This window comes from Oncorhynchus kisutch, linkage group LG15 (assembly GCF_002021735.2).
Source record: "Oncorhynchus kisutch isolate 150728-3 linkage group LG15, Okis_V2, whole genome shotgun sequence".
NCBI classification, from domain to species: domain Eukaryota; kingdom Metazoa; phylum Chordata; class Actinopteri; order Salmoniformes; family Salmonidae; genus Oncorhynchus; species Oncorhynchus kisutch.
The window spans coordinates 50,506,987-50,526,350 of NC_034188.2; the positions used below are offsets into that span (position 1 = coordinate 50,506,987).

Sequence of the window (19,364 nt, forward strand, 5' to 3'; positions counted from 1 at the left end):
AAACAAGGGCTGCAGTGTGTGTGCAAGGTTTTCCAAGCCTCCACTTCAGCTCAAACGTTACAGCCCTCGAGTCAGAGCTGTGGTCAGGTTGCAGGGGAAGCCAGTGGGGTGAGATCAGGTAGCCGGAGAGACAGGTCATCCTGGAACAGCTTGAGACAGACTCACCACAGGAACCGTTCAACGACCAGAGGATAACCGAGCTGAACTTTCTGCATCGTTACCCATTCACACTGAAGCGACAGTAAGGGTCCTAGTCATCTCCATCACTCGCTAATCGTCTATTCATTCATTATCAGGTCACAGTTTTCACCCGTTACAACAACTCTGTCTCCTAATAAGGATAAAGGACGCTAACATTTTGGCAAACTGTTTGGCTACATTTATTTCAGCTCTTAATTCTAGTCTCCATGTATATTCCACCCCGGCCCTGGGTGTTGTGTTTGAAGACCACGCAGCCCAGTCTCTTTTGTAGTCCATCTATACCAGGGCTGGTATTCAAAAGCGTCTCAGAGTAGGAATGCTGATCTAGGATCAGGTCCCCCTTGTCTACATAATGTATTCAATAAAACCTCAAGCTGATCACTAGGTCAGCACTCCTACTCTGAGACGTTTTATGAATACGGACCCAAGCCCTGTATGTCTGAGCTGTAGTCCGTCCCAGGGAGCAGGGTTGTCGTCCTGTCAGGGTGTGTTGTCATCGCAGTGCTGTGATGTGACGCCTGGTCGCTGCCGGCTGTCTGCCAGTCACCCAGTATGTATCACCATCTGCTCCCGACACAACCGACTACGCCATCTTACCGTCACCACAGCTAATATTAGACTATTCATGTTATGTTACTGTAGAATCCCTCCTCGGGTCACCACTGCCTGTCACCCTCTCAAGCTGTCACTCTCGTCTTTGTATAGCTTAGCCTACATTTGAGTCGGCCTAATAGTAGTACGGTCATGGATTGTGTGTGTGTGTGTGTGTAGGCCTTTGTGTCTTCGATCAAAGTATCTGAAAGCACCTGCTGTTGTGTATGGGTTTCTCACCTCTGTCCAAATGTGTATTCCACATGTTTTATAATTAAGCAATAAGGCCCGAGTGGGTGTGTTATATGGTCAATATACCACGGCTAAGGACTGTTCATATGCACGACACAACGTGGAGTGCCTGGACACAGCTCTTAGCTGTGGTATATTGGCAATATACCACAAACCCCCAAGGTGCCTTATTGCCATTATAAACTGTTTACCGATGTAATGCCACTCCCCCCTCGGGCCTTATTGCTTAATTATATCACAATTCTATGCGTAGGCTAACTCTTTATCTCAAATGCATTATTGTCCTGCGAGGCGGTCTGTTCCACAAGTGACTTTTTCTTGTCCTTGGTCACTTGGCATTGTCATGATACAGTAACAACAGCTCTCTCCACCTGGAGCACGTGTCGTGTACAGTCATTTCTCTGGTAGTTGTAGCTCTCTGTAATTATAACGAGTGAGCAGAGTAATTACCCGCTCCAGCGTGTGTTTGCGTTGTGTGGGCCAGGGCTTGCGCTGTGCACAGGCACCCCAAGAGGGAGGTGGCGGGGGAAGCATCTTCAGAGGCCTAACTAATTGCTCTGGGAGTAATTAAAAGGCATTCAGTTCCTGCTTTACGTCTTCTGTAGTTGGGGCCAGCGCTGTGTCTGCCTGGGGGCCTCAAAGCCCTTCATGTTTCCTATGTCACTTGCCATTTTCTGCCTCCCCTATTTATCTCTATTTAGCTCTTGCTGTTTGTTTGGGGTTAAAAACTCATCCCTTTCACCTCTATGTGTGCCATCCTCTGTGCCTTGGGTTGCAACGGGTCTGTCTGGAGGACTTTTCTTGCACCTCCTATTTTGGGCTGCGGCGGCTCATCTCTTTCAGTTTTGGAACTGTTCGTATTAGAGACGTATCGGTGCTCGGCATAACGAGATGTGTTTGCCAAACACGTCCCGTATAGTTGTGTGGCTGTGGTAGTCCGTCTGTCCTCCCTCCAGCTTTTGCGTAGTAGTTTTGGCCCAGTTCTACTGTGTCTGTCGGCCTTGACTCTGTGTTTTGGACACCCAGAGACATGACAGAACTCCCACTCGCTCCAGACGGCCGTCCAGCTGAATAAAGGGCCCTTTCTCAGGGTGCTGCAGCTGGAGCCTATCTGGGATTGGGACTGATAGCGTATCGCGGCCGCCGCGCCGAATAAGGAGAGACTTTGTGCCGTAGCAGCGGGATCAGAACAGGACTCTTGGAATCGCCTGTATTTCCCCAAAACATAAGACATGATACATTTGTGAGGTCATCTGGTTCTCAGCTGATTTAAAAAAAAATATATATATATATATATAAAAAAAAAATCTCGCTGTAAATGAGTTTTGTACATGGTGTGTGTATATGTGTGTACTACTGTCACATGCCAAAAGTGAATCACAGAGGATTGTGCTGAGCGTACATAAATGTCATTCACACTCTGCCTTGTGAGATCGCTCAACATTATAATAGAATGATGAATAGAAACTCTGTGGAAAGGATTTACGATCCTCACAAAACATCCCTTTCCGCGTACCAGTAGCTAACATCATTAAACAATGTCAGACTGAGAAATGGCCTGGTTCATACGTTTACTGGAGACAGATGTCGGGGATGGGAATGAGAACAGGGATTGACGGATCATAAGCCTGAGTGTAGAGAGACAGAAACTGATAGGGATGGAGCGATGAAAGAAAGGAGAGCGCGTTTGAGCGGGAGAAGAGACGGAATAAAACGGAGATGGATTAGCCTAGGTAGAGGGACACATATAAAAAGAGAGCGAGTTAAAACATTAGAGCGAGAGTTTGAGCAGAGAAGAGAAGACCCTGAATAAAGTAGTGGTAGATTAGGAGTCTAGGGAGGCTTTTTATAGTGACAGGGTGGTGGTGAAGCCTGATTCTTTGTGACTGTCATATTAAGGCGAGTCCTTGTGGTTCAGGGAACACGTTCCCGCTCTCTTCCTCCTCCCCATCTCTCAACTCCTCGCTCTCTCCCACTTTACGTCCTCTCCCCCTCTCTCCTCAATTTTCTTTTCACCCTTCTCTTCCTTAGCTGAGTATGAAGTAGCCTAGTTGTGTGCATCCTCGTCTGTTTCTCTCTGAAGACGACATGGCGAGGGAGGGTGAGAATGGACAGAAGGAGGGGGTAGAGTAGGGTTGGGCGATATTACGATAGTATCTGATATCGAAGATGATTGAGAGCCATCGTCGATGGTAACGACGACATGATGTGACAGACTACGTATAGGCTATTTCAACTTGACTGTTACCGGGCAGTAAAGAGCTGACCGGGTAACCCGCAGCAGGGCCATGCCAAGTGGCCTATTCCTTTGGTATAGCCTGCATAACATATTATCAATAAATGTGTTGTAAACACATTTACAGAATGCAGGAGAACAATGCAGAGAGTTTAGATTTTCACCAAAGCAGCGCAAAATGTCCAGTCAGAGAGACATTTTTCTCTCTCTCAATTTAAGATGATCTATTCTAAGCCAAGACTATTTTATTTTTTATAGCAGACACTCCGGGGTCTTAATTATTTTAAGACACTTTTTTTTCTTCTCTCCATTTGACATAAATATGACTTTAGTTTTTATGCATTTTCTCCTGCCAATCTAACCTAACCACTGCTTGATATGGCAACTGCACCGCCCTCGATCGCATGGCGCTGCAATTTTTTTATTTATTTTATTAACCTTTATTTAACCAGGCAAGTCAGTTAAGAACAAAGTCTTATTTTCAATGACGGCCTGGGAACAGTGGGTTAACTGCCTGTTCAGGGGCAGAACGACAGATTTGTACCTTGTCAGCTTGGGGGTTTGAACTTGCAACCTTCCGGTTACTAGTCCAACGCTCTAACCACTAGGCTACCCTGCCACAATGACCCTTCTATTTTATTGTTCCACTGTTAATTCACACTCACTCTATGTACACTACACACTCACCCACAAGCACTCACTCACACTGACACGCTAACACACATGCTCACACACACAAAGCACACACATTCATACTGATTCTACACACACACGCACGCACGCACACACACACACATACAATTATTATATATGCTGCTGCTACTCTGTTTATCATATATCCATCCTGACGCATTGTCACTTTACCCCTATAAATATCTAAACCTACCACTCCAGTATCCCTGCACTTTGTAAATATGGTATTGGCACTGACCCTGGAACTGAATGTATTCATACCCCGTGACTTATTCAACATTCTGTTACGGCTTGGATTACATATTTGTTTCTCACCCATCTACACACCCCATAATGACAAAGTGAAAACCTGTTTTTTGAAATGTTTGCACATTTATTGACAAAGAAATACAGACATCTAATTTACGTAAGTATTCACACCACAGAGTCAATACTTTTGTAGAAGCACTTTTGGCAGCGATTACAGCTGTGAGTCTTTTTGGGTAAGTAATCTTAAGAGTTTTCCACATCTGGATTGTGCAACATTTGCCCATTATTCTTCTCAAAATTCTTCAAGATCTGTCAAGTTTGTTTTTGATCCTTGCAAGACAACCATCTTCAGGTCTTGCCATAGATTGTCAAGTAAATTTTACTCGACGGTAACTCGGCCACTCAGGAACATTCACCGTCTTCTTGGTAAGCAACTCCAGTGTAGATTTGGATTGTGTTTTAGGTTATTGTCCTGCTGAAAGGTGAATTCATAAGACTGGGCTGTTATTGTGGCCGTATTACTGCCACACCGGCAGTCCAATTCCAAGTGGCTGTTTAGTCACGGTAATTAGGCTCCTCCAAGCTGTGATGCAGCTGATGGTCATTAGTAGCCTACCAAACTTGCTAATTGCCTGGTACTCGGCACTCTATTGTCCCTCTCGTCCATGCAAATGTTTTCGGAAATCATTCACTTAGAGTCCATGAACTCATGTTGCTCAACATTTCTATAGGCTATAGACTATGCAATTGAGTGAGAACTGAGTTTTGATGGCCTCTATTAAAAATAAGAGGATACCATCAGTGTTCTATAGGCTAGGCCTACTATATTTAACAACTTTCCTAATATTAAGCACATTGCTTCAGTTTACAACAGGCGTATAGCCTACCTGGCTGGCATGAAAATGGACCATGGGAAAAGCGTCCTCCATTCGCTATTTAACTGTATAGATGACATGTTTTTTTTCCCCCTATGCCCCTGTTTCGATACAGGTGCATGATAATGGTCCATTCAGCAACCATCAGTCATGTGTTCCAGGTGCATGTTGTGTTAGCTAATCCAAGTTTATAATTTTAAAAGGCTAATTGATCATTAGAAAACCCTTTTGCAATTATGTTAGCACAGCTGAAAACTGTTCTGATTTAAGAAGCAATAAAACTGGCCTTCTTTAGACTAGTTGAGTGTCTGGAGCATCATCATTTGTGGGTTCGATTACAGGCTCAAATTGGCCTGAAACAAAGTACTTTCTTCTGAAACTCGTCTGTCTATTCTTGTTTTGAGAAATGAAGGCTATTCCATGCGAGAAATTGCCAAGAAACTGAAGATCTCGTACAACGCTGTGCACTACTCACTTTACAGAACAGTGCAAACTGGCTCTAGCCAGAATAGAAAGAGGAGCGGGAGGCCCCAGTGCACAACTGACCGCGTTTGCGGTCACTTGAACCCTACTTAGCTGAGATGCCTGTGACTGGCATTGGCTAATAATAATTATTTGAGAGAGCCATGTGAGTGAGCGGTGCTTCCGAGCACGGCAGGGAGAAGGGAATTATAAATCTTATATTCGGCCCAAGGGCACAAGGCCACTTTGGCTGCAAAAAGGCATGGATTTTTGTAGGTGGTATTACGGCTACACAAGGGGGATGCTGTTGGGAAATTCGAGGCCTGGTGAGAATATTATCAAGTGCTTGTTAAATTGTGAAGGAGAGACTGATGAAGTGTGTGCAGCCTGCACAAGAGAAAACAAAGCAACTTTTTTCAAGTCATCGTTAGTCGCATAATGAAGCCTTAGAATGTATTAATAATCAAGATATAGCCCAATGTTTGTATCACAACTAAAGTTGCATAAATAGCTCTAAATAAAGCATATAGGTGGACCTGTTTCTTTGATAACTGCTCAACACAGAATAGCTGCATGTGCGCACTTCCTTGGAAATTGTTTGGAGAAAATATCCTTTCTATTTTATTCAGCTCTGTTTAATTGTATTCTTCAAACTATAAAATTATTTTGCTACGGAATTCTAAGCAAATCTTGTCTGCTAAATTAACTAGTGTAGCCCACAGCCATATGGCATAGCCATATCAGGGCCTAACATAAAGACAACTCGGAGTATGATATTCTGTTCTTTGGAAAAAAGACTACTTTTTCTTCATATCATGTTTCTTTAGACCTGTCTAAAATGGATAATGGAATTATTGTCCTGGTATAGGCTATGTTAAATTGATTTATTACATTTTTTAATATGACCTTACAATTATCTGTATGTGTGGAGTCCATGTTAAGCATTATTACTGCACACAGTGAGTCCATGCAACTTATTATGTGACTTGTTCAGCACATCTTTACTCTAGGCTTGCCATAACAAAGGGTTTGAGTACTTATTGACACAAGATTTTTCAGCTTTTCATTTTTATTCATTTGTAAAAATGTTAACATAATTCCACTTTGACGTTATGGGTTATTGTGTGTGTGTGTGTGTGTGTGTAGGCCAGTGACAACAAAATTTAATTGTAATCCATTTTAAATTCAGGCTGTAATACAACAAAATGTGGAAAAAGTCCAGGGGTGTGAATACAGAGCCTTCAGAAAGTATATTTATCATCCCCCCCCGGACTAAGTACCAGCTGAGGTAACATACTGCTGTCAGTTATATTAGCTGAACGATTACACTGCAGCAGCAACCTGTGTGTGTGAATATCCAGTCAGATTTATATATTTTCTTTATGATCAACAAGTGCTGTTTAGCTAGGATTTTAAATGGCCTAGTACTTTCAGCATGGCTTTATGATGCAGGAGTTTGATTTGATGTTAAGGGAATTGATAGTGCGTGTGTATTTCTGCTGAATAGAACACTAGTATGATGATAAACCAGGCATTCTGACGATCGGTCTCAACAGGAGAAATCCTCTGTCAAACCCCCTCGCCTCTCTTTCTTAATCTCTCTCTCTCTCTCTCACATTCTAGTACAGATGAGTTGCTGTAGTCATCGTTTTCGTGGTGTCATTTCATTGAGTAGGAGGGGTGAATCTTGGTCAGTGTATGTTTGTGTTTGGGCGTGCATGTTCAAAAACAGTGTATTACTGTATGCCATCTGTGCATGTTGTTTTATTGTGGTCGTCAGCATATCAATGTGTGTTTTGTCTTCTCCCCAGATCTGCCCAGAGCCTGAGAGAAGAGAGACGGCCTACTGTGTAACTGGGCCTATGACCACCAGTGTCCCACCCTCCCATTGAAAGCGATGTGTGTGGGAGGTGGAGGCCGCAGCATCAGCAGAGTGTGTGTGGGGCTCCTCTCCCTCTCCCCTACTCCCCACTCTGGCCTGGGATGCCAGCTCCCTGCCCCCCTGCCTGCTGTCCTGCCCTGAGCTCTCCTGGGGCGCCATGAACACCTACAGAGATCGAGGGGTCACCTGCACCTCCTCAGACCTGCTGGAGAGGGGCGGAGGGGGAGGGCCTGGGTCCCTCCTCACACAACATGCCGCCTTCCACCTCACCCCCAACGGCCACCCTGCCCCCTCTGACCCAGCCACCCAATCACGTGTCTCCGTTCCCAAGATGGGCGTCCGCGCCCGTATTGCTGAGTGGCCGCCGCGCCATGCGCAATCGAGGGAGTCGCTCCTGGAGAACGGGCAAGGCGGTAATCACCATGTAGACGACCCCTTCACAACGACCACATCTTTCCCCATCTCGGAGGTCGGGCTTGTGAGGGGAGGAGTGGCTCGTTTACCAAGGCGACGCACGAAGGACGTGGAGTTCCGTGGTGGGTACGGAGGTGAAAGAGGGTCTCCCTCAGGCCTGCGTGCCTTCCCCCCGTTACGGCAGCGCTCCAACAGCGAGGTGACTCTGAGCGAGCAGGATGAGAACGAGGTGGAAGGTCGTGGAGGTGCTAATCTGTTCCGGGAGTACGGCAGCACCTCCTCCATCGACGTGCAGGGCATCCCCGAGCAGAGCTTCTTTGACATGCTCAGCCAGTTCCACCAGGAGAGGCCCGACCAGCGCAGCACTGCCCCCGGACGCCTGGGGGAGCTACTGTACACCAACTCGCGTCCCTCGGCACCCCTCCCCACAGGCCACTCCCCCACGCCCACATCCCGGGGGGAGGATGGAGGGATGGGGCGGTCAGAGAACAGGGTGAGGAAGAAGAGCGGGGGGACAGAGTCCTCTCTGGGGACGTCCTCTCTGTTCCGGAAGCTCCGCAGCTCCAGCAGAGGGGAGCTGGACAGAGGGGAGGTGTGGGAGGACGGGGGAGGCCGTAACTCTACAGATACACCCTACAAACCCTGGGTGTGCCCCAAGAGCTTTGTCCACTACGACGCCCAGAGCATCCTATTTGACCTCAATGAGGCGGCTGCTCAGCGCGCCTACGTAGCCAAGCGGAGGAATACTGCCACCGGTGCATCGGCGGCCTCAGTCTCCCTGGCTGTGTCACGGTCCTCAACTCTGAGTGGGTTGGACGCTACCTACTCCAGCGTTGAGGACCTGACGCTAGACCTCGACCCCAGCGCGCCCACACCCTCCCTGGGCATGGACCCTCTGGACGCCCCCCCCGGTGGCCCCAACTCCAGTCCGCTCCTCCTCAGTTGCCCCCACTTCCACAACGAGACTGGGGGCCACGGGGAGCGCAACGTCAGCTTCCTGAGCTCCTCGGCCGAGCGGGGAGGGGAGGGGGGCGCTGGTGACCTGGCGAGGGGCAGCCTTCGGCGTAGCAACGCCAGTGTGTCGGTGGTGGAGGTACCCATAGAGCAGCAAGTCACCAGAATGGACAGGCTGAAACTCTGTAGCATCGAGCACGTGGACCTGGGGGCACGCTACTACCGAGACTACTTCCACGGGAAAGGTAACAACTCATCTGATGTTGCCTACCAATCCTGCCTAACTATTTTTACTATAACTATTCACAAAAGTCTAGCGTTTCACTAGAGTTTCCACTGGCGGTACTCTCTCCTCCTCCATCCAGCTGTCCCTGTACGGGCAGCCAACCTGGCAGCGGTCCCAGAGGATAACATGTACCTGCCTCTTGTCTGTTGACAAACTGAGTTTGTAGCTCAGAGAATAATTAGCTTAATCCCTCACACACACGTTTTCCTTTCTGCCCCTGCACATTAATCCTGACACTGCCCCCCCCCCCCATCCTACAGAACAGCTGTGTGTGTGTGTGTGTGTGTGTGTGCGCTCCCAGAATTCCCTCTCTAGACCCTGGAAAAATAGATAGCTACCCCAAGGACTAAATCATCTGGTAAGAGCCTAATTAGAGACAGATGTTGTCAGGGTTTGTGATGCTTGCAACCACCGAGATGAAGGTTACCGCTCCAAAAATACTACTGCCTGTCCCCCTGAACGCTGCGTGGAACGTGAGACTGCTCCAGAGCAGTAACTGCGATGCCCTGCGTGCATGTCAAAAAGCCTCGCCCAGAAAGCTGACATTTTAGACTGCAAGACCAAGCTGGAATACTAAACAGTGCTGAGCCTCTTCAATTATGCAGGGACGAGTTTGAGTTTGAAAACGTACAGTTCTTTCACTAGTTTCTTCCTCCTCCACTCACAAGTAGGAGAAGTCGCTCACAGTTTGCGGAGTAAGCTGTTACTGTATCATGTGGAAATTGTTTACAGCCTTTTTACTTCAGGAATGCGTCTTATCAGAGATTTCCACTTATTCATCAAACTTTAGATAAGCAGATAGGCTACTCAGTCTTCAGTCTGTCACACACTTATAATAAAATGTAATAAAATGCCCTGTGGAATGTTCTGTTTATGAAAGCAACCTTTCTGGCCACGATAGGCCTATACCACGCAAAGCAATAAGGCTAGTATGTCAAAGCAAGCGATTGTATCGCCGTGGCTTAAATAACAAATATAATATAGTTTAGTCATTTTGTAGATTCCTATTGTGTTCTCTACCTCTGAAGGTTACTCAAGCACGTGACTTCCTCTGGAAGAGTAGAATCTGTACCGAGCAAAGCCGTGCTCGCCGCGCCACAGGCTCGGCTGTGCAATCTTCGTCTGTCATTTGTAGCTCTATTCCATGTCCTCAGGTTCCTTGATGAGCTGATAAATTCAACGTGCAATTGAAAATGTATTGAAACCACATGCATACAAGCACTGCAAGCGCTGCTGTTATCGCACTCTTCAGCGGAGCATATCTCTTCTCTTTCCCTCCTCCGCTCTCTCCTTTCACTCTCAACCCCCTACTTTCCCTCCTCCATTTTTCCATGTCCAAGGGCTGTTATTAAAAGGATCAATACACGTGTTCAACAGTACCAAAGGTCCAGACATGTTGTGAACACACTCTGTCCCTGTGTGTCACTGCAGAGCACTCAAACTACTTTGGCACGGATGACAAGCTGGGTCCGGTGGCTGTGAGTATCCGCAGGGAGAAACTGGATGACACTAAAGACCTGAAGGACCAGTACCAGTACCGCGTCATCGCCAGAACCAGTGAGGTACTAACACCCAACCCACCTCCCACTGCCTGCCTACGCACAGCTAGAGGGAACACTGAGTAGGGTGAATACTGATGATGCCATGATATGTTTGTTTGAATAGGCAGAGTGTGTGTGGGAGTTTTGCGGATTTTTTGTACGCTGTTATTTATGCCTGGACTGGACCTCGGTGAGTCCCCGCGGCCCATGTTGGCTCCACATACACTACCTTCTCGCTCCACACCTTCCCCTCGCTCCATTTTACCTTCCCTTCTCCCTCCAATCTCTCCATTCTCTACCAGTGGAACTTTCCACCTGACCAGGCTCTGCTTAGAACAGCCAAGCCAAACACTGCCCTGGTCCGCTGGTAGGCCTCCCTCCACTAATACCCCAGTTAGTTATACAGTGGGGCAAAAAAGTATTTAGTCAGCCACCAATTGTGCAAGTTCTCCCACTTAAAAAGATGAGAGGCCTGTAATTTTCATCATAGGTACACTTCAACTATGACTGACAAAATGAGAAGAAAAAAAATCCAGAAAATCACATTGTAGGATTTTTTATGAATTTATTTGCAAATTATGGTGGAAAATAAGTATTTGGTCAATAACAAAAGTTTATCTCAATACTTTGTTGGCAATGACAGAGGTCAAACGTTTTCTGTGAGTCTTCACAAGGTTTTCACACACTGTTGCTGGTATTTTGGCCCATTCCTCCGTGTAGATCTCCTCTAGAGCAGTGATGTTTTGGGGCTGTTGCTGGGCAACACGGACTTTCAACTCCCTCCAAAGATTTTCTATGGGGTTGAGATCTGGAGACTGGCTAGGCCACTCCAGGACCTTGAAATGCTTCTTACGAAGCCACTCCTTCGTTGCCCAGGCGGTATGTTTGGGATCATTGTCATGCTGAAAGACCCAGCCACGTTTCATCTTCAATGCCCTTGCTGATGGAAGGAGGTTTTCACTCAAAATCTCACGATACATGGCCCCATTCATTCTTTCCTTTACACGGATCAGTCGTCCTGGTCCCTTTGCAGAAAAACAGCCCCAAAGCATGATGTTTCCACCCCCATGCTTCACAGTAGGTATGGTGTTCTTTGGATGCAACTCAGCATTCTTTGTCCTCCAAACACGACGAGTTGAGTTTTTACCAAAAAGTTATATTTTGGTTTCATCTGACCATATGACATTCTCCCAATCTTCTTCTGGATTATCCAAATGCTCTCTAGCAAACTTCAGACGGGCCTAGACATGTACTGGCTTAAGCAGGGGGACACGTCTGGCACTGCAGGATTTGAGTCCCTGGCGGCGTAGTGTGTTACTGATGGTAGGCTTTGTTACTTTGGTCCCAGCTCTCTGCAGGTCATTCACTAGGTCCCCCCGTGTGTTTCTGGGATTTTTGCTCAACGTTCTTGTGATCATTTTGACCCCATGGGGTGAGATCTTGCGTGGAGCCCCAGATCGAGGGAGATTATCAGTGGTCTTGTATGTCTTCCATTTCCTAATAATTGCTCCCACAGTTGATTTCTTCAAACCAAGCTGCTTACCTATTGCAGATTCAGTCTTCCCAGCCTGGTGCAGGTTAACAATTTTGTTTCTGGTGTCCTTTGACAGCTCTTGGGTCTTGGCCATAGTGGAGTTTGTAGTGTGACTGTGAGGTTGTGGACAGGTGTCTTTTATACTGATAACAAGTTCAAACAGGTGCCATTAATACAGGTAACGAGTGGAGGACAGGGGAGCCTCTTAAAGAGAGCCAGAAATCTTGCTTGTTTGTAGGTGACCAAATACTTATTTTCCACCTTAATTTGCAAATAAATTAATAAAAAATCCTACAATGTGATTTTCTGGATTTTTTTTTCTTCATTTTGTCTGTCATAGTTGAAGTGTACCTATGATGAAAATTACAGGCCTCATCTTTTTAAGTGGGAGAACCTGCACAATTGGTGGCTGAATAAATACTTTTTTGCCCCACTGTATGTCAAACCTCATTCAAGCAAAGATGTAGCCTGACGACTCAAACTGAATTATCCCGTTGCTCTGTCGTTCGCTACATACTTTTAGTCTGAGACTGCCGTCGTTTGAAGTAGTTTGTGGTGAAGAGGGACGTTGTACAAAACAAAGTCATCGGTGATTTGGATCAATGACACCTTTCCAAACCTCCGCTTTACCCATGGCTGTTCTGGCTCTGGCCCACCCATCGGTTTTTGGACCAATCAGACACGCCCTGAATGTGTTCCCATTCGGCGAAGGGTCATGGAGGTACTCCGATCCAGACTCATTGTGGAGAAGAAACGAACGTTCGTTGGAGTGTCGTAGTGTTTGGCCGGAGAGAGGAGTCTGGGTAACCAGGCAAGCAAAGATGTGCTCTGATTGGATCACCACCCCTCCAGCCCTGGGACAGGGCATTCTCTATGATTGGCCCAATCACCCGTCTAGCTTTTCCGAAGTCCTCTTTAGTAGGTTAAAAACAAAAGTGGGCACTTTCTCCTTGGGCAGGGTTTTTGCGCTCCCATTAACGTACTAGGGCACCACCAGAAGCACTGAAATATTTACGTGGAAAACCCCATAAGCAATCCAAGCCATGATTTCTTTAGGGCACTCAAGGGTTCACATATACCTGGCACTACCTTTCCTGCACACACAGGTTCTCTCGTACTCTGCGACTGATTTGAAAGATTGACTTCCACTGCACAAATAGCGAGCCTAATAGACTTGGGTGTACATAGCGTTTCTGCTTGCACCCTGTCTAATACATGTGCTTCCCAATAGGGACCGGTGAGTCCTGTGGCCTTGCCCTTCTGGTTGGCTGCTGCCCTCCCTCGTGTTGTTTTTAGCTGGATTACATGGCTGCCTGGCCTCATCACCTTAGCCCCTATGGAACAATGGGCCGCTCCGCCGCCTGTGTCTACAGAGCTCAGCTCACACAGACACTCCACTCAGGCCTGCCCTTGATTCCCACAGAGAGAGAGCGAGAGAATGCTCACTACCCCTCCCTCCCTTCTCCCATACTCTCTAATTGAAGTCTGAACGATGCTGACACAGCATGCTGTAACCACACGATACACACTCAGTCACACACACACACACACATTCTTACACATAACCCACAAATGCCCCAGATTGGCGCAGTCAGTCACTGCTGGACGCCAACATAGGGTTTCCCACCCTGCCTCTCAGGGGGAGAGATGGATTGGAGGTACTTGTCAGAGGTTAGAGGTCACCGGGGGAAACACGGTGTGAATATTTAGACGGCAAGTTATTGGCAACTATTGTCTCTGCATCTGATAAAAGGACTTATGGAGTCCATTGACAAGAGGAGCTCTATATTGTGCTGGAAGGCAATCTGAATAGCTGGAATTTAACCTGCACTGTTTTGGGGTTTCTTTTCCGCCACGCCAAACCCTTGATTTCGTTAAGGTGAAGCACTCTCTCGTCCCGTCTAGTTCCTCAGCACTGTGTTGCAGTTTTAATGAAGCACGGTGCCGCGGTCTCTGAGTACCTTGAATAACGTATAGCTCTCTCAGCGCCTGAGATTATTATAGCCCTGCTGTCTGGAAACACCCCGAGTACAGATTGCAGATACTGACTGAAGACATCTGTCCTATTTCTCAATGTCTCTAAAAAAAAAAAATAACATTTAAACTCCCCGGCGACATAGATGTGAGAACGTTCTCTTCAAGTTATTGGACAATAAAGTACATTTCATCTCCTTTGTGTGTTTTTTTTTTTTTACATCTCTAATGAGTCCAATGTTCTCTGTAGCTGGTGACGCTGCGGGGGTCCATCCTGGAGGATGCTGTGACCTCCACGGGCAGGCACGGCACGGTGCGGGGTCTCCCCCTGAAGGAGGTGCTGGAGCAGGTGGTTCCGGAGCTCAGTGTGTCTTGCCTGCGCCTGGCTCTCAGCACGCCCAAGGTCACCGAGCAGCTCCTCAAACTGGACGAACAGGGGGTGAGTCTAGCGGGGTCACGGTCTCAGGCGTGAGTTCTATGATATCTCTGTGCATCTGTCTCTGTCTTACATCACCTCTGATATCACCACCTACAGCTACAGTCATAAACACCAGATGGGAATGTCTCTGTTTGAGCCAGGGGCTGGCGTCGGCGTGTGAATGCCGCCTAATATTTGTTTCTCCTCCGGTTTAGCTGAGTCAGAAGCACAAGGTGGGAGTGCTGCTGTGTCGGGCAGGGCAGAGCACCGAAGAGGAGATGTATAACAACGAAGAGGCCACTCCCGCCTTCTCGGCCTTCATGGACCTGCTAGGGGAGCAGGTGTGCCTCCGAGGCTTCACCAACTACGCCGCCCAGCTGGACACCAAGAGTACGTGTCCGCGTGTGTCGGTGTGTGAGGGGGGTGCGTAGTAGGGCGTTCGTTCGCCGGTGACTGCGCGTGCCTAATGTCAGAACAGATTTTTCTGCAAGCCTTCCTGACCTTGCAGTCATAGAATGATTGACTAAAGGGTGTGAACACTGAGGGAAATGAGTGATTCCTGTCAAACAGTGTTGCTACATAACTGCCTAATGAAGCAAAAACGTTTAGAAAAAAAGAGTTATGTGGTTTCCTAAAATAGTATTGTAATTCTCTACGGACTACGGCTTTTGATGTGGCGCTCTCTTTCCATTGTGTTCCTTCACTTGTGGAGTTCATGTCTTGGTGCTGAACTGGGACTGGATAACGGAATATTAACCCTGTGTTTGCTTGTGCGTGTGTTTGTTTCTCTCTCGGTTTCCCCCCAGCTGACTCGACGGGCACCCACTCCCTGTACACCACCTACCAGGGCTATGAGGTCATGTTCCACGTGTCCACCATGCTGCCCTACATGCCCAACAACCCCCAGCAGGTGAGACCAACACACACACAGCACGGTCTACCACAGCCCACCCCAGACACCTTCATGCCTACAAGATAGGATTCATCCTGCCTCTTCAACTACCCTTCTATCTCGTAGTTTTGTCTGGTCAATCCCACAGGTGTAGTTACAAAGGCTCAGGCACTCTTCCAGACTCCTAAAGGGTACTCTGGGTAGTGTGGCCATTGTCACAGTCTCACTAATCCTTTGGACGTTCGTCCGAGTGTCACCATCGAGCGTCATACATCTCAGATTCAGAAGACACATGGCGGACGAAGGGTTAAATATTTTGTGTACTGTGGTTTGTTGTAGCTCTGTTCTATAGTTTGTCTGGCTCGGACATGGACAATTACAGCTGCTCATCAAATGGAACTTCTCTCTTGCCCCGCTCCCTCGCTTCTCTTTTAGAGTGTTGTTCCTCTTCCATTCTGTGTGTCTGCAGTATTTTTATGGAGTCTTTGTTCTCTTTGAATGGGCTTTTCAGTCCTCTCTCTCTCATAACTAGTTCAAAGCTGGGTGGGGCTCAGTCTCTAGGTTTTGAAAGACTATTTTTCCCTTTCTACTTTTAAATAACTCTGCCTTCCTACATATCCCTCAGGGCGTTGTGGTAACGGTGTGTCTGGGTGAACTGTGTCAGTTGTTAAGCTCGGCATTTTTGTGTGTGCGCGTGTGTGTTTAAATCGTTGGCTCAAGTGTTTGCATGAGAACTTAATGTGGGTGAATGCACAAGGTCATATAAACCCCACGAGTGTACTTATGTTGGTAATGTGCTGCTAAAAGTATTTATGTTCCTTGAATACATGCCAACAGTACAGTCACTGTTGCTAGCACATACTTTTGGTCATGTAGTGTATGTGGACACCTACTCGTCGACCATCTCATTCCAAAATAATGGGCATTAATATGGAATTGGTCCCCCCCTTTGCTGCTTTAATAGCCTCTACACTTCTGGGAAGGTTTTCCAATAGATGTTGTAACATTGCTGCAGGGACTTGCTTCCATTCAGCCACGAGCATTAGTGAGGTCACTGATGTTGTGCGATTAGGCCCGGCTCGCAGTTGGCGTTCCAATTCATCCCAAAGGTGTTCGGTGGGGTTGAGGTCAGGGCTCTATGCAGGACCAGTCAAGTCCTTCCACACCGATCTCCACAAACCATTTCTGTATGGACCTCGCTTTGTGCATGGGGGCATTGTCATGCTGAAACAGGAAAGGGCCTTCCCCAAACTGTTGCCACAAAGTTGGAAGCACAGAATTGTCTAGAATGCCATTGTATGCTGTAGCATTAAGATTTCCCTCCACTGGATCTAAGGGGCCAATACCGAACCATGAAAAACAGCCCCACACTATTATTCCTCCTCCACCAAACTTTACAGTTGGCACTATGCATTGAGGCAGGTAGGGTTCTCCTGGCATCTGCCAAACCCAAATTAGTCCGTCGGACTGCCAGATGGTGAAGCGTGATTCGTCCCTCCAGAGAATGGCGGCGAGCTTTACACCACTCCAGCCGACTCTTGGCATTGCGCCTGGTATTGTTGCATAGTCTTGTGTGCGGCTGCTCAGCCATGGAAACCCATTTCATGAAGCTCCCGACGAACAGTTATTGTGCTGACGTTGCTTCCAGAGGCAGCTTGGAACTCGGTAGTGAGTGTTGCTTCCAGAGGCAGCTTGGAACTCGGTAGTGAGTGTTGCTTCCAGAGGCAGCTTGGAACTCGGTAGTGAGTGTTGCTTCCAGAGGCAGCTTGGAACTCGGTAGTGAGTGTTGCTTCCAGAGGCAGCTTGGAACTCGGGAGTGAGTGTTGCTTCCAGAGGCAGCTTGGAACTCGGTAGTGAGTGTTGCTTCCAGAGGCAGCTTGGAACTCGGTAGTGAGTGTTGCTTCCAGAGGCAGCTTGGAACTCGGTAGTGAGTGTTGCTTCCAGAGGCAGCTTGGAACTCGGTAGTGAGTGTTGCTTCCAGAGGCAGCTTGGAACTCGGGAGTGAGTGTTGCAACCGAGGACAGACAATTTTTTTATGCGCTTCGCGCTTCAGCACTTGGTGGTCCTGTTCTGTGAGCTTGTCTGGCCTACCATTTCGCGGCTGAGCCGTTGCTGCTCCTTGGCGTTTCCCACTTCCCTATAACAGCACTTGACTGGGGCAGCTCTAGCAGGGCAGACATTTGACCAACTGACTTGTTGGAAAGTTAACATCCTATGACGATGCCACGTTGAAAGCCACTGAGCTCTTCGGTAAGGCCATTCTACTGCCAGTGTTTGTCTATGGAGATAGCATGGCTTAGTGCTCGGTTTTATACACCTGTCAGCAACGGGTGTGGCTGAAATAGCCAAATTCACAAATTTGAAGGGGTGTTCCACATACTTTTGTGTATATATAGTGTAAGCTTGCTAATAGTTGCTAATACATACAACTGTTGCTAAAAGTATGCAAACAGCAGCCTATGTATGTGAATGGGTAGGTTATGAAAACTCTGTTTAAGCTATAGCAACAGAGATTCCAAGGCTATCACTGTTAATGAAAATTGGTTCTCAGTTGACCAACCTGGTTAATTAAATAACAAGTTTGATGAATAAAATATCAACTATGTGTGAATGGGTTACGCCAAAGACGGTTTCAGTGTGAAGATGGGCAGAAACTGCTTCTACAATCGAAATCCCCGGTCACACTTGAAGGCAACGTCATGGCGACATTAGCTAGCGTAGCTCATGCGCAAAACAACGCCATCGGGTCGGACAGTCACGTCGTGCCGAACTGCGAATGTGCAGACATTCAAACGAAAGGCACTCCTTCGATATAAAGTTGAGTTTTTTTAGATATATTTTTTAATGTGCGTGTCAGTTTGTCACTTTCACGAGGTTGTAGTAATGATAGGTTCAGCAACTTAAGACATTGGCGCAAATCTAGGTTTTGCCTTAAGGACACATTTTTCACTTCTCTGTCTGCCAAACCCCCTGTCTGGTGTGTCAAGTCTGCTTCCAGATGCATTCCCAGAAGTATTGCGACGTTGTGCCTCTGGGTTTGAAAACTCTGTGGTTACGCTATATGTGTCCCTGACTGTGAACCACTTTTATGTGAGTGTGTAAACGGCACAATGGGAGAGAGTAGATGAATATTCAGCACACTGACTCCATCCAGAGGCTCAAAGGCGACAGCGCCAAAATGTTTACTTCTGCCACGCAACCTCTAGGTGTCAGTGTTGATCACCAGTAAACCCTCACTCTGAGGGACGGAAAGGAGAGAGGGAGATCTGCTAAGGCAGTCGATTATAGAGTAATGTTATGTGCCAGAGAGAGGAGGAAAGTCAAAAAGAGAGAGCCGAAGAGGTGACTGACTAAGAGAGGACGTGGAGAGGAGAGCAGGCCCTCCGGTACATCCGGACCGCAGGGGCCTCTGTCAGTTGTCCAGCCCCAGGCAGAACTGGTGTCTCAGGCATACAGAGCTCCAGCAGCACCCCCGTAGGGTGTGTTTAGGCTCTATGCTGTCTTGTGTAATTGACACTTTCACACTGCTGCGGAGAGAGAGGGTGGGCAAGCACCGCAATGGACACGGTATGTAGTCACTGTGTGACTGACATTCACACATACTCAATCGAATGTAGCATTACATAAAGATCTGCTTGTTGGCCACAGCAGTTCCCTCACTCACTGCTCACTGCCTATATCTGAATCCCAATCTCAGACCTACATCCGCGTAGACTGGGACCAATCTGGCTCTCCCGCTCGGTCTCTCTCGGGGACTTTTCCCGAACAATATACTGGGGCGATAGTGAGTCAAGTGAGCCCGTGTGCCAATTCTGGCTCACTCATGTTAATTTGTGCTCGGTCTGTCTCCCCCGCTGACTCTCCTCCCCTCCCTCTGCTTCTGTTTGTCTCTCCCCCTGCCAACTCTGTG

At 47.5% G+C, this 19,364-nt stretch overlaps 1 protein-coding gene across 2 annotated transcripts in view; it reads left to right on the forward strand.

Moving 5' to 3' along the window:
* The window catches only part of LOC109904765 (signal-induced proliferation-associated 1-like protein 3), an 83,445-nt gene that overhangs the window by 41,736 nt on the left and 22,345 nt on the right, over nt 1-19,364 (forward strand). For both annotated transcript variants that reach the window (XM_031790459.1, XM_020501910.2), the window contains exons 3-7: nt 7,371-9,054; nt 10,527-10,657; nt 14,395-14,583; nt 14,778-14,952; nt 15,369-15,472. In XM_031790459.1, the coding sequence (XP_031646319.1) occupies nt 7,599-9,054; nt 10,527-10,657; nt 14,395-14,583; nt 14,778-14,952; nt 15,369-15,472 (2,055 nt within the window). In that variant the 5' untranslated portion in view covers nt 7,371-7,598. The remainder of the gene's footprint in view (nt 1-7,370; nt 9,055-10,526; nt 10,658-14,394; nt 14,584-14,777; nt 14,953-15,368; nt 15,473-19,364) is intronic.